Below are 14465 nucleotides of genomic sequence, written 5' to 3' on the forward strand. Positions count from 1 at the left end.
CAATTACTTATAAAGCACATGAGTAGAGATCTAAATATAATACAGAGCAATACAATTAAACCGTATTATAAGTGAAACATCCCCACCTAGCGGAGAATTTGAGCAACACATTTTGAATCAAACAATTTAACACAAACTTTTAACAACACATTCAACAACATACCTGCACAATGGAGACAGTGTGTATAAATAGGGTTTCGTGACGTTTGTTGAGAATAAACCATTCTACATAAAACACAACACACAAACAGATTACAATCGGCCTCGTAATATAATCTCGTTATAACTCGACATCAAGCAACACACTGACGCCAAACATAACTTAACAGAGTCTCAACATGTTCATTGAGAGATAACGTCACTATAAAGCAAATATTTGTGTGATTTGAACACTTATTAATGGTAATTCTCAGACCGCGACACGTGCAACTTACCCACAGCAATGCTTCGTTAACTCTGCTGTGGGCGGTCCCTACTCCACACGCTAAATTACATCCTGCACCAGGTAGATGGCGCTGTCCCCATTTATGCAGTAATTTTACATTTGCACTCCGTTACACTTGCCATACATTTCGTCAAGCGAAGAGAATTGAAACAGTAGGGGAGCAGCAAACACTGCGTACCTGCTCTGTCAATCGGAATAAGTACAACTGTTAAAAATATTAAGTCGAAAGTAAAAACGTTTGAATTCGCGGCGGTTTCCAGCAACTTCTCTCATAACGGGCAGCTGAAGTTGGCGTGAGCGTCAAATATGGAATGGTGAGTCATGCGCTACTTTTTCACAAAGCGTTGGTATGAGGACCTACAATAACGCAACACATTTCATTGAAGTAGACCAATAACTATTTATACAAAACACTAGTCAAAGGCTTGAGTAGCCGAGACGACGCTTGCATAATCGCGTAAACAGTCTCATGAAACGTAATTTGGGAGATGCATGTCATGTTATATGTTACATAAAAGCATTTTAACAGACTTATGGGACTTTGAAAAAGCCAAATAAAGAAATTATTTTGGCATTTAAAAATGAATAAGAACTGAAAAATACAATAAACTATTTTAATAAGTAGGCTATGCCATTATTGGAACTATCCAAGTTAAGGACAGGTGTTGTCCACATTTAACTAGGCTGTTTACAAAGCTAAAAATAAATGGTCTGTAATACAAGATGAAAATCTGTTTTGGCATTTCTAAATGATGACAGCAAAAATGTGTTGCACCACTGACTGTAAATTATCTTGCCGAGGTCATCCAAAATTATCTCTTGTTGAGGACAGCAAAAGTTAAAACCGTTGACCTGCCATTTATACCATGCATGTAAAAATGATAAATAATATTCGTCCCAATTACTTACAATTTGATGTGAAAGAATCTGTGACACATGCTTTAATATATGCAAATAGGAAAACTTACATCACACTGTCATACTAGGACATATATGGATATTTAAAAAAAAAAACGATTAGCCTATTATTAATTAATTACTATATATATTTACTGTATTTACTGCATTAAAGTCATATTTAGTAAAAATAACAAGCAAGAAACCAAAATTTAAGAATGCAAGTAAAATTATTTTGCACAAAATGTTTAAATTAAAGCATGGTTTCAAGATAACAATGATCACACATCAAAAAAAATAAGTGCAAATAAAATATTTAATAACACATGTAAAAAAAGTATGAATAAAAACTTTAATCACATTTAAAATTATACTGCACAATCCAATCAATCAATCAATCAATCATTTTTATTTATATAGTGCTTTTAACAACATAGGTTGTATCAAAGCACTGTACAGTATAAAGTTGAAGAATACAATGACAGGGATGTACATTGACGAGAGTGAACAATTTGTTATTAAATTCAGAGAGTCTCTATAATCAATTTGACGATAATCACTAGAAGTTAAGTGTCCCAACAAAGCAAGCCAGAGGCGACAGCGGCAAGGAACCAAAACCCCATCCATATATAATGGAGAAAAAATAACCTTTGGAGAAACCAGACTCAGTTGGGGCCAGTTCGCCTCTGACCGACACCCAGCACTTAACTTCCAGTTAAATTTTAAACGCAGCTGTGTCAGATAGTGTAAATGACTTAGTGTGTGTTTGTGTGTGTGCATCAGGATCTGGTGATCAGTCCACAGAGCGCATCTAGGTGTTCTCGTCTCTGATGAACATAATCTCTGGGTGCTGATCCATTATCTAGTCTGGATACAAACTGTGATTCTCAGATTGAAAGAAACAGGACTAATATTAGCGTAGATGCCATTCTTTTTACGATGTCACAAGTACATTGTATTTTAGGAGTAGTGTTCCCGGTTCCAGCGAAGTAATGCAGCCTAAAAATCCTTTAACGGATTTGAATAATAAAAAGTGTGTCGGTGTGTTATGTTAGGCTAAGTTAAAAAGATGTGTCTTTAATCTAGAGTGTGTCTGCTTCCCGAACAGAGTTAGGAGATTGTTCCAGAGTTTAGGTGCTAGATAGGAAAAGGATCTGCGCCCTCAGTTGATTTTGATATTCTAGGTATTATCAAATGGCCAGAGTTTTGAGAATGCAGCGGACGGGCAGGACTATAATGTGATAAGAGCTCACTCAAGTATTGAGGAGCTAAATCATTCAGGGCTTTATAGGTAATTAATAAGATTTTAAAATATATCCTATGTTTGATAGGGAGCCAGTGCAGTGTTGACAGAACCGGCTAATATGATCATACTTCCTAGTTCTAGTAAGGACTCTAGCTGCTGCGTTATGGACTAGCTGAAGTTTGTTTATCAAGCGTGCAGAACAACCACCCAATAAAGCATTACAATAATCTAACCTTGACGTCAGAAACGCGTGAATTAATATTTCTGCATTAGAGGTTGAAAGCATAGGTCGTAATTTAGATTTTTAAGATGGAAAAACGCAGTTTTACAGCTGCTGGAAACAAGGTTTTCAAAGGAAAGATTGCTGTCAAACAGCACACCTAGGTTCCTAACTGATGATGAAGAATTAACAGAGCAGCCATCAAGTGTTAGACTGCGTTCTAGAATATTATATGTGGGGTTTTAGGTCCAATTATTAGCACCTCTGTTTTTCAGTATTTAACATTAAGAAGTTACTCATCATCCAGTTTTTATATCGACTATGCATTCTGTTAGATTCTCAATTTGGTGTGTATCAGCAGGCTGCGCTGAAATATAAATCTGAGTATCAGCATAGCAGCGTAAAGCTTACACCATGTCTCCTGATAATGTCTTCCAGAGGTAACATGTATAGGTTGAAAAGTAACTGTCCTAGCACTGAGCCTTGAGGAACTCCATATTTCACTTTTGAGCGATATGATACCTCCTCATTTAGTGCTACAAACTGATAGCGGTCAGATAGATATGATTTAAACCATGCTAAGGCGCTTTCTCTAATGCCAACATAGTTTTCTAGTCTATACAAGAGAATGTTGTGATCGATAGTATCGAATGCTGCGCTAAGATCTAATAGCACTAATAACGAGATAAAACCACAATCTGATGATAGAAGCAGGTCATTAGTAACTCTAAAAGAGCAGTAAATTCTTTAATGAAATCTGTGCTGTGCCCTGGTGGCCTGTATACAGTAGCCAGTACAAACATTACAGGAATTTATCACTAGCACATGATTCTATAGATAATGTTATATGCAGCACCAAAACTTCAAATGAGTTATACTTAAAGCCTGCCCTCTGAGAAGTACTAAGAATGTTTTTATAAATTGTAGCAGCACCTCCCCCTTTACCTTTTAAACGTGGCTCATTTTTATAGCAATAATTTTGGGGGGTAGATTCATTTAGAGTAATGTATTCAACTGGTTTTAGCCAGTTTTCTGTCAAACAGAGCAAGGTTCTGATCTTTGATCAAATCATATATATAAAGTGTTTTTGTGGAAAGTGATCTAATATTCAGCGAGCCAAGTTTTATTGTTTGCTTATTTGTATTATAGGTCGTTTTTATTTGTTGAACATTAATTAAATTATTGCTTTTAATTTGGTTTGGACGTTTGTGTTGAGAATTAACTGCCTTCTGTGACGTGAGGCAGCTAGCAGACAGTCGGTTTAGCGAGTCTGTCTGCTTCCTGACCTGGGCACTAGTTGGTCAAGTTGGAGCTCTAAGACTATATGCCATATTTCTAGATAGAAGAGTGGCACCACCCCAGGAGGGATAAGGACCATCTCTTTTCAACAGGTCAGGTCTGCCCCAGAAATTCATCCAATTGTCTATAAAGCCTATGTTGTTCTGGGCGGCACCACTTAGACGTCCAGCCACTGAGACCCAGCAGTCTGCTGTAAATCTCATTACCCCGTTAAGCAGGGAGGGGACCAGAGCATATTACATTGTCCGACATCGTACTTGCAAATTCACACACCTCTTTAATATTATTTTTAGTGATCTCCGACTGGTGAAGTCGAATATCATTAGTGCCGACGTGAATAACAATCTTACGGAATTTACGCTTAGCATTAGCCAGCACTTTTAAATTTGAAAAGATGTCGACGCTCTGGCTCCCGTAAGCATTGCACTATGGTGGCTGGTGTCTCTATTTTCACGTTCCGTACAATAGAATCGCCAATTACTAGAGCACTTTGATCAGGTTTCTCAGTGGTTGTGTCACTGAGTGGGGAGAAGCTGTTTGATGTTCTGATCGGAACAGAAGAGCAGTGTTCTGACCCGCGACTAGTGCGCCTCACGGTCACCCAATTGCCCTGCTGCACAGGCTGTAAAGCTGGAATCGAACAATGTACATGATTCACTGTACTAGTCGCATCCAGAGCAGTATCTACAGCCCTCGCATTCTTACTGTCCTCAATTAACGCTTGGATGCGTGTCTCTAATTTCAAACCTGAAATATTAATAAAAATATAATCGACTTGCACACAAAATCATGTTACAGTTATTCTGGCTTGCCTATATCCAACAGATAATAAGTCTTGTTATGGTTATTACTGTTAGGAGAGGATAATAGTAAGCCTCTTTTCAGAATAAAGCTCTGTGCACAATCTGGAGACATAGCTCTGCTTGTTCGCAAAACAATAATTAGGCTAACTGATGTTTTATTAAAACACTTTGGTTGTAAAGTCTAACGTTTTGTGTGTTTGAAGACCGGGGGAAGAGTCTTAGCATTTGCCATCTGTTGTAGCCAATATAGACTAATTTTGTATGTTTTAAATATCCACAGCACTTATATAACTAAGATAACCGCAAACTACTATTTAGTTTCATGGCATAATGCAGTATTTTTTAGTCGTCACACGTGCAACGCCATTGAGTGCCCTCATATACGGGAAGAAAACCACGATGCATTGACTCCCTTCGGCAGAAATACAGAGTTTTAACATCAGATTGCCATTATTTTATTAAGTGTGAAGTAAGAACACGGAGCAAAATGACAGTCTGCAACCCAGGCAGCGCTAAATTTAACTGGATGTGCTTTCATCCTCGTCGGTTTATCAAGGTAAGTGATCAAAATTAGTTTTATTCTGTGGTATATATTCAAACCACATTACTAATAGTAACAGTTTTTTTATTATTACTTTTGTCTTTACTTGATAGAAACAAATCAGCAAAGTGCAATAGGCCTAATGTTAACGTTATAGGTTGCTTGTTCATTAGCATTTAACATGTCGCAACATTTTGCGAAGTAATTAAATGTACTGACGGTTCTTGAATTTTTTATACAATTTATATGAGAGACCGGTCTGTATTTAAAAATAGTTTTAGGGTTTTCTCAAAAGTTAATTGAAGTTAAGGCTACTTGGTTTACATAATACTTCAATCCATTTGAGAGCAGCTTCAATATTGTCTGTTTTACAACGGTAAGGTAATGATATTTTGTAGTTTAAAAATGATAACTTGCAACTTGTGTGCTAAGACCTGCAGCAACATATTTGCAAATGTCACCCATGTGCGACTTCATAGCCTTCTGCCTAGTGTGGTGAAAAGTCTTATTAGTGAAGGAAAGATGGTTACATTCCCTTTTAAACACTGATAAATTTACAGTAAAGTCTACATTCACACTTGTTGATTTTATTATCCTATGTATCAGAAATTACAGAAGTCACACTTGATAATATTCTACATCCTTCCAGTTGACTTGACAGATACAAGTCTTTGCTCTTTAGCCCAATGCCTTCATCTTTTCACTCAAGCCAATATGGCAAATAAATGGCACTGAAACCTTTGAGATTCTTTTTGGGATAAAATGCCTGAAGACTTTAATGAGAGGATAGAAGGACTAATACTCAGAGCTGATGTAAGTTTTATTTAGTATTATCTTATATGTTTAGTATTATTTGCTTTCTGCCTGCTATGATTGTACACACATTTTCGTTCTTTATTTGCATAAAATTTTGTACCATTGTTTACATATATCCTCCACCACAGCAGATGAAGGCATCTGGACACCCGACCTTCTTGCCAGTCCACGACTGATACTTGGTAAGTGTCACATATGCAAGGCATAAAGTTTAAAGGAATAGTTCACCCAAAAATAGGGGTGTACACAGTGTAAGTCAGTGATTGGAGTATAATTTGATGAATATATATTATAATGATTTTTTTAATTAAAAACCCATCAATCTGCTTTAAAAAGAACCATGTATGGGTTAGTTTTCTGATGCAGTACTTGCAGATATATCCGATATATCAAATTTATGGCCATTATCCACCAGCATTGAAAAAGCTTGGAAGAGCCAGGTTAAATGTTTAAAAACTTTAACTGTGTTAGTCTGAAAGAAGAAAGTCATATACACTTAGGATGGCTTTGGTGTGAGTACCTTATGGGGTAATTTTCATTTTTGAGTGAACTGTTCCTTTAAAAAACAAGAAGCGTTTTTATGTTTTGGGGATTTTTTGTTGTTTTTTTGGCATTTCATTGCGACTGTGTTGCATATTTTATGATAACCATTAGAAATAGACAATTAAATTGTATTTAGCCTTTTGTTAAATGGGCAATCTAGATTTGTTACCGTTTCAGGACATTAAACTTTTAGCTGTCTCTTTCAGTTGCTGGTGACAAAGTCACACTAAGCTGAATGATCAGCATTGATGTTTTCCCACCTATTATGTCTTAAATTTGCAGTACCAAGAGGAAGCTGCCCAAACATTGGACTTTGTTCGGAGACATTTTGGACATTTTGTCAATCTTATCAGCATTGTTTAGGATTGTTTATGTTAAACCAAAGTTCAACCAAAAATGAAAATGTGATGTTTATCTGCTTAACACCAGGACATCCAAGATATAGGTGACTTTGTGTCTTCTGTAGAACACATACAAAGATTTTAAACTGAAACCATTGCAGTCTGTCAGTCTTATATAATGCAAGTCAATGGGATACAATCTTTGAGAGAAAAAAAAAATGCACAGACAAATCCAAATGAAACCCTATGGCTCATGATAATACTTTGATGTTCTAAGACACGAAACAATAGTTTTGTACAATAAATTAGTATTTATATAATTTTTTACCTCTGATATACCACAATGTCTGACTGACTCACAACATCCCGAGCATGACGCATAAAAAAAACATACAAACTTACATATTATGCCCATACACAAGGAATCTATGTATATATATATCTATGTGCCAGAGTGTGACACGCTTAGCGCTGGACGTTCTCACCAAGTCAGATATTGTGGTATTAAAAAAAATACATCAGTGTATCATCACAAGCCACAGGGTTTAATTTGAATTTGTCTGTGTATGTTTTTTCTCCTCTCAAAGATTGTGCCCTTTGTCTGGCATTATATTAGTTCTGAATAGGGATAACTTTGTGAAAGGTATTTAATTATGAATATTGCAGACTGTAGTATTACAAACCAATCTACTCAAGTGGATAGTTGAAAAGTCATTACTAATGTTCAAGTAGTTCCAAATTTGTATACATTTATTTGTTCTACTGAACAGAAAGGAGGATATTTGGAAGAATGTCAGTGTCCAGACAGATGTTCTCCACTATTCACTACTATAGTAGGAAAAAGTAAAATTATGAAAGTCAATGGTGGGCAATCTATCTAGGTATTTTCCAAATATCTGTTCAGTTAAATAAAGACATTTTTACTGGTTTGGCATTGATAAGAATAATTATAAAATTGTAACAAAATTGTTGTCTACATTAATCTAAGATTCTTAGGCCCCTCAGATTGAAGCTGAACTAAAGATGGTGCAGATGCTGCCATAATGACAACAGTCTTAAATATAAAATAGGTTTCGTTGATTAAAGTGCAATTATTCTTTATTTACGAAAACCTAATATCTTATGTTTCTCTGTTTTTACATTCTAGATGCTTCATTGGTGTGAACCCTAAAAGGAGAACAAAAGAGAACCAACCAAGTAATGTCCAAGAAGACAGGGAAGCTTGTGCAGAAAAAAGCAGCTACTGTGAATCCTCAGGTGGCCACTCTCCTCAAAAACTCATGGCCTTTGGGTGGGGCTTTATCTAGTCAGATTAAACAATGTTACAGTTCAGCAGATAGATCTGCATAGTAAGCATAGATTACATTATTATAGTCACATTATTGAGTCCTTCAACAAAAATGTTTGTGATGTCACTGCATTGTATTCTGGAATAGGATGTTCATGTGATGACACATTATTATGTTCTGTTCAACCAAGCACTGGTGAAGCAGAATGTTAATAATTGGTTTAAACATTTTAATAGAAGTGTAATGTCTGAAAGATGATCTTTTGTTTGAGCCATTTGTTTGTAAAAATCTTTTCTAATTTTTCTTTCTTTTTCTAATCATTAGCTACTAGCAATGTTACAACATTAAAATGACAAGTACTTTAAAAAATAAAGGAGATTACAGTGGATGTGATAAAATAACAGTAAACAGCAGTCAAATAATTGGCAGTATTATACTGTACAGCTGTCACGTTCTCCGGACTTTTGTTATTGTTTCTGTCTCGTGCCATGTGCTCTCTGTGCCCTGCCTTCCCTCCATGTTAATTATTTCATTGTCTGCAGCTGTGTTAATTTAGTCATTTACCCTGTGTATTTAAGTCCTGTGTTTTCAGTTCCGTTGGTCCGATCGTCAATGGCCCCACCTGGTTTTGTCCTGCCTGCCTGTTCTGCCTGTCTTAGTATCTTTATTTTGCCGTTTTGGGATTAAATCCATTTAAGTTCATTTTAAGTCTCGCGTGCTTAGTCTCGCGAAAGCGTGAACGTGACAGTACGATCGGACCTTAAAAGTTAGCGGCGTATTTTCCCGTTTTAGTTTTTTTTGTTTGTCATGGATTCCCCTTACGATGACCCCAACTTCCTCATCCTCCTGCTGGAGCAGGAGGATCGCTCTCTGGAGGGTTATACGATGGACTTCCTCGCCCTCGCTAACGACTCGCACTACCCGGACAGCTTCCTCTGCTCACTTTATTACCGAGGACTCGACAACTCCCCACGAGTGAAGCTGTCCGGGGACGGCCCTCGAGAGAGCATCGCCACATACATCAAGTGGGTGCTGGTGTCCTGACGTCAATGACGGTTGCGCTGGAGGACAATGACACCAGCCCCACTCCAGATCCAGAACCCAGCCCACCATCTCCCCGCATTGCGGAGCTCAAGTCTGTGCCCACCGATGACGCAGTCGCTGAGTCTGGGACGACCACAAAACCATCGCCGAGGAGAGCGACCGGACCCGAGCCGACTGCGACAGACCAGGTGCGTGAGCCGACAACAGAGCTTGCCGCGGGGGAGACAGCCGACTGCAATGAGAGCGCGGAGTGGAGCTCCGCCCACTGCACATCGGCTGAGGATGAGCTGATCATCCACCTGGGGCTGCTGGATCTACAAGAGAAGCTGGAAGATGTGGACTTGAACTTAGACTGGGCACCTCCCCTGTATCCTGAGTTCCTGTTCCCGTTCAGCTATCCCGTTAGCCCGCTGGTTCCGCCCAGCCGTCCCGTAAGCCGCTGGTTCCGCCCAGCCGTAAGCCCGCTGGTTCCACCCAGCCGTCCTGTATGCCTGCCTCAAGAGCGCACCTGCTGGAGACTATTTCCCGTATGCGCTCCTCCAGGGCACCGCGCCACGCCGCGCGCTCCCTCCAGTGCCCGCGCCACGCTTTCCAGTGCCACCCTCCCACCCTGGTCATACCACGTCGATGGATCCCAGCAGCCCCTGTGCTCATCCTCAGCTCACCATCTGGAGCTCGCCACGGGTCTGCCGGTCTCCATCGCCGTCGAGGGTGAAGGATCCCTCACCTCGCCGTCCCTGCCTCCGAGTCCCGGACTCCATCTCGGTTCAGAGACCCGTCAGCCCCCTCCTGGGGGCCGTCCTCCACCAGAACCTCCTCCCAAGATCCGGTATCCCCAATTCCTAGTCGTTTTTTGTCACTCTTTAGGTGCGAGGACGCACCTTCCGGGAGGAGGGGGTAATGTCACGTTCTCCGGGCTTTTGTTATTGTTTCTGTCTTGTGCCATGTGCTCTCTGTGCCCTGCCTTCCCTCCATGTTAATTATTTCATTGTCTGCAGCTGTGTATAGTTAATTTAGTCATTTACCCTGTGTATTTATGTCCTGTGTTTTCAGTTCCGTTGGTCCGATCGTCAATGTCCCTACCTGGTTTTTGTCCTGCCTGCCTGTTCTGCCTGCCTTTGTATATTTATTTTGCCGCTTTGGGATTAAATCCATTTAAGTTCATTTTAAGTCTTGTGTGCTTAGTCTCGTGAAAGCGCGAACGTGACAACAGCATATATTCTACAGCATGGTACTGTAATATTTTTTACAGTAATACACTGTTGCAGCAGATTACAGTAGGTAAACTGTAAAATTACAGCATTGTACAGGCCAATGTAGCTGCCAGTAGTTTACTGTAATTTTACAGTATTTTACATGTGTGTGTGTGTGTGTGTGTGTGTGTGTGTGTGTGTATATATATATATATATATATATAAATTTTTTTTAAATAAAGAGAAGCAAATTAAAGAAAGGAGATGAAGGAGAGAAATAAGGGGAAAAAAATGGTGGGAGGGGTTGATGGTGCTCATGATCCAGCTCATTTAGCTTTTCTGGTAGGGAGGACCCAGCATCAGTGCCAAGACCACAAACAAAAGTGGCGGAACTGGGGAGCATTAGATCTAGACTAAACAAAATCTGCATCAATTTCTCCCATCATTCTTGAAACGTGCTATCTTTGGTGAGGAACTGTGGTTTTGGATGATAACACTGTCATGATTTAGTTTCAGTAGGTTCCTTCTCAGGAACTCGAGTTGTGTCATACTACGCTTTGTGAATGCCCTTGCTTGACCACACTCTAAATCCGCTGGGTAATCTGTCCAATGGAAGGGCACAACATCATAGGCAGGTGACGTCAGAGACCAGGAAGCTTAAAAAACATGTCATCCTTAAAAGCATCAGCCTCAAGTCATAAAGAACTGTGCTTGCAGGGATGCCGTAAGGGTGCTCTGGATCCTGAAAGGGAGGATGATGGAAGGCATGCAGTATGATCGGCCTTGGTGCAATAGTGGGGACATTCGGGGTGTAACCTGCTTGAGGGTACAGAAACCATTTCAGAATGGCGCCACCTGGAGGAGCTAGAGAGAACCAGATAGGACCTTGTGCATTCTCTCATGCCACAAAGAAAATTCCATTCCCTTGCCTTGGCCCCTGTCTCGACAGTAAGTCTACTCCCACATTCAGATAGCCAGGAATGTACAGTTCTCTCAGTGAGGAACTTGTTCTAGGACCATAGGATGATCTGATGTGACAGTTTGTACAATGGCAATGAGCGCAGACCCCCTTGGTGGTTGATGTAAGAGATTAGTGAGAGACGTTAACAAGAAGCTCCCAGCACAAGGCCCTGATTCAAGAACCAATTTTTCCTCCACAGATCGAGAGACCTTGATCATGGGTCTATCCCTCTGGGAAATATTCCTTGTTCTTTTGCCACCACTGTAGGGTTCTCATGTACAGAAGGCCAAAAGGTATCACATTGGATGCATCTGCTATAAGACCCAGCAATATCTGAAACTGTTTGAGATTGAGTGATTGGCCTTCTCTCACTCTCTTTGACTTACGTGAGGATCTAATCCATGCCTGCATTACGGTCGAATAACACACCAAGCCTAGATAAATGGTCCTCTGTGCCTGAGAAAGCACACTTTGGCATTTTGTCTTACATGATCATTCTCATATAATAATTTGCTGCTTATTTATGATTATTATCAATCACCTACATGCACCTAATCACATTATCACCACAATGTCAAAAAGCACTGTTGGCTTATTGTGGTCATTAGTTCCACTAGAGTATAGAAACAATGGCGGGGGAAGAAATCTTTGTACGTCTGAAAGCCAAATTGCTAAACTCTGTTAGCACACCTTGCTTGCCACCGTTCTCTGCTTCTCACCTTCATCAATAGGTGTGTTGAACATGGCTGCAATGTAGTCAAACCCAGCTGCAAAAAGCATGGAATACAAACATGCAAAAGTGTTTAGCATTAGACATAAATTCAAACAGCTGCCAGTGACATACCTAATTTAGTTTTATGCACCTTTGTTATTAATATCTTCTCAAAAGGAAAAAGTCATAGTCTTAGTCACTGCAGCCTTTTGAACTGTAGTGTAGACCAGTGTTTCCTAACCAGTGTGCTCTGACAGGTTTTCGGGTATGCCTTGGAAAATTCTGAAAAAACATTTTGGAGTTAGTATAAACCTTGTTGATATTGCCTTGTTTTTTCCTGTCGATAATCTCTGGTTTTGACCCTGCTTGTCTTTGGTTTTCAATTGTTTGCTGCCTGACCCAATCCCTGCTTGTTTTTGGATTCTGTTGTTGCCTTGCCTCTGACATTCTTTATGGCTGTGTTTTTGACGTCTGCCTGCTTTGACTATGCATTTGTTGAGTAAAAGCCTGCGAATGGATCCGCACGCCTCAGACCCTTCATTCATAATAAAAACATATTTATTGATTGACTTCTTTTGTGGGGGAATAAATCAAGCACTCAAGACACAACTTGTTCATGAGGGTCCATGTGGGTCACTTGCACAGTTTGAGGAGTTTGCCTTAATGACTGTGGGGTCAGCATTCACACTGGGTAGGAAGAGGAGGAAGAGGATATCGCATCGGCCCCTGTAATGGTGGCTTTGCCAGCAGAGCCAGTTCACAAGATGACCACCACACCTGATCCCTCAGCCAAGATGACCGCCTTCCATGAACCACTGCACAAGATGTCTGCCTTCCCTGATCCACTGCACAAGATGGCTGCCTGCCCTGAGCCAATGCACAAGATGGCCACCTGCCCTGAGCAACTGCACAAGATGGTCGCCTGCCCTGAGCCACTGCACAAGATGGCCGTCTACCGGAGCCTTCTTCCATTGCGTAATATCCAGCCCCAGTTCTCAGCCACCATGATGCCTCTCCAGTATTTCCAGGCATTGTGGATGCTGCATTTGAGGACAACAGGGCATTCCAAGGGCGCTTGAGGCTGATATCCAGTCTGGCGGACCCACCAGTGATATCAGTGAGGGCAGCCGGTATCCCCGATACCAAGATTCAGCACATGTCATTCCTGAGACTGTTCACTGTGCTTCATCCACTGTACGTCTGGGCCACACACTGCTCAACCTCTCCACCAGTCAGCAAATCCACTCCACTACCCACTCAAGTCCACAAGCTTGCTCCAAAGGACTTTCTTGTCCACATGTCTATGCCTGACACCTTTTCTGACCCTGAGTCCGCCTCTGAGATATCTCCCGTCTGCCAGTCTGCTCCAGAGGTGTCAGTGAGTATCAGTCACAACAAAGCCCTCTGCCTGCCCAGTCTCAGCCACGGTCACAGAGTATGGGCCCACAGCGAATCCGGTCAAGGTCTTTGAGATTGCAGATGAACCTTCTCTCGGCTCAAATATTGCTAGAGAGATTGAGGAATCCTCGCCTTGCACAGCTATGGCTGTGAAGGCCGTCTGTGACTCATTGACCAACCCTGCTATGGCTATGGAAGCCGCCTATGCACTCTCACCCTGTTCCTTCCCGGCTATAAGGGCCGCCTGTGAATCATCATCCAGTTCAGTCACAGCTATGGAGGCTGCCTGTGAGCCCTCATTCTGCCCAGTCAAGACTATGGAGGCTGCCTATGAACTTTCGTCTGGCCAAGTCATGGCTAGGGATGCCGTTTATGAAATGCTGCTCTGCCCAGTCATGGCTATGAAGGCCACCAGTGAACCTTCGTTTAGTCAAGTCACAGCTAAGGAGGCTGCATGTAAACTCTTGTCCCACAAAGCCACAGCTACGGAGGGCGTCTGTGAATATTCATTCAAGTCTCGGTCTTGGGCCCACGAATACCCGGTCTATGTTGTCTGTCTCTGCATCTTTCACGCCCTAGTCTCACATATGCGGCCCTGGTCAGTCCAGTCCGCACTGGAGGGTTTCAGTTCTGTCTGCTCTGCCTGTCTTTTGTGTCTCATTCCTTCTTAGGGCTATTCGCCAGATTCTCCCTGGTGGGCGTCCAACTCGCCTGATA

The 14465-nt window shown here is 41.0% G+C and overlaps 1 protein-coding gene and 1 long non-coding RNA gene across 2 annotated transcripts in view; both read left to right on the top strand.

Moving 5' to 3' along the window:
- Nucleotides 1-426: 426 nt before the first annotated feature.
- The window catches only part of LOC122355059 (protein ADP-ribosylarginine hydrolase-like), a 67339-nt gene continuing 53300 nt past the window's right edge, over nucleotides 427-14465 (top strand). Inside the window, 1 exon segment of the mRNA XM_043253015.1 lies at nucleotides 427-759. Within this exon segment, the coding sequence (XP_043108950.1) occupies nucleotides 752-759 (8 nt within the window). The 5' untranslated portion in view covers nucleotides 427-751.
- Nucleotides 6271-11963, top strand: LOC122355060. Its single transcript, XR_006252162.1, has 3 exons — nucleotides 6271-6449; nucleotides 8299-8408; nucleotides 11395-11963. It is a non-coding gene; the product is annotated as an uncharacterized LOC122355060 (long non-coding RNA).

The sequence above is a fragment of the Puntigrus tetrazona genome, chromosome 12 (assembly GCF_018831695.1).
Source record: "Puntigrus tetrazona isolate hp1 chromosome 12, ASM1883169v1, whole genome shotgun sequence".
Lineage (NCBI taxonomy): Eukaryota > Metazoa > Chordata > Actinopteri > Cypriniformes > Cyprinidae > Puntigrus > Puntigrus tetrazona.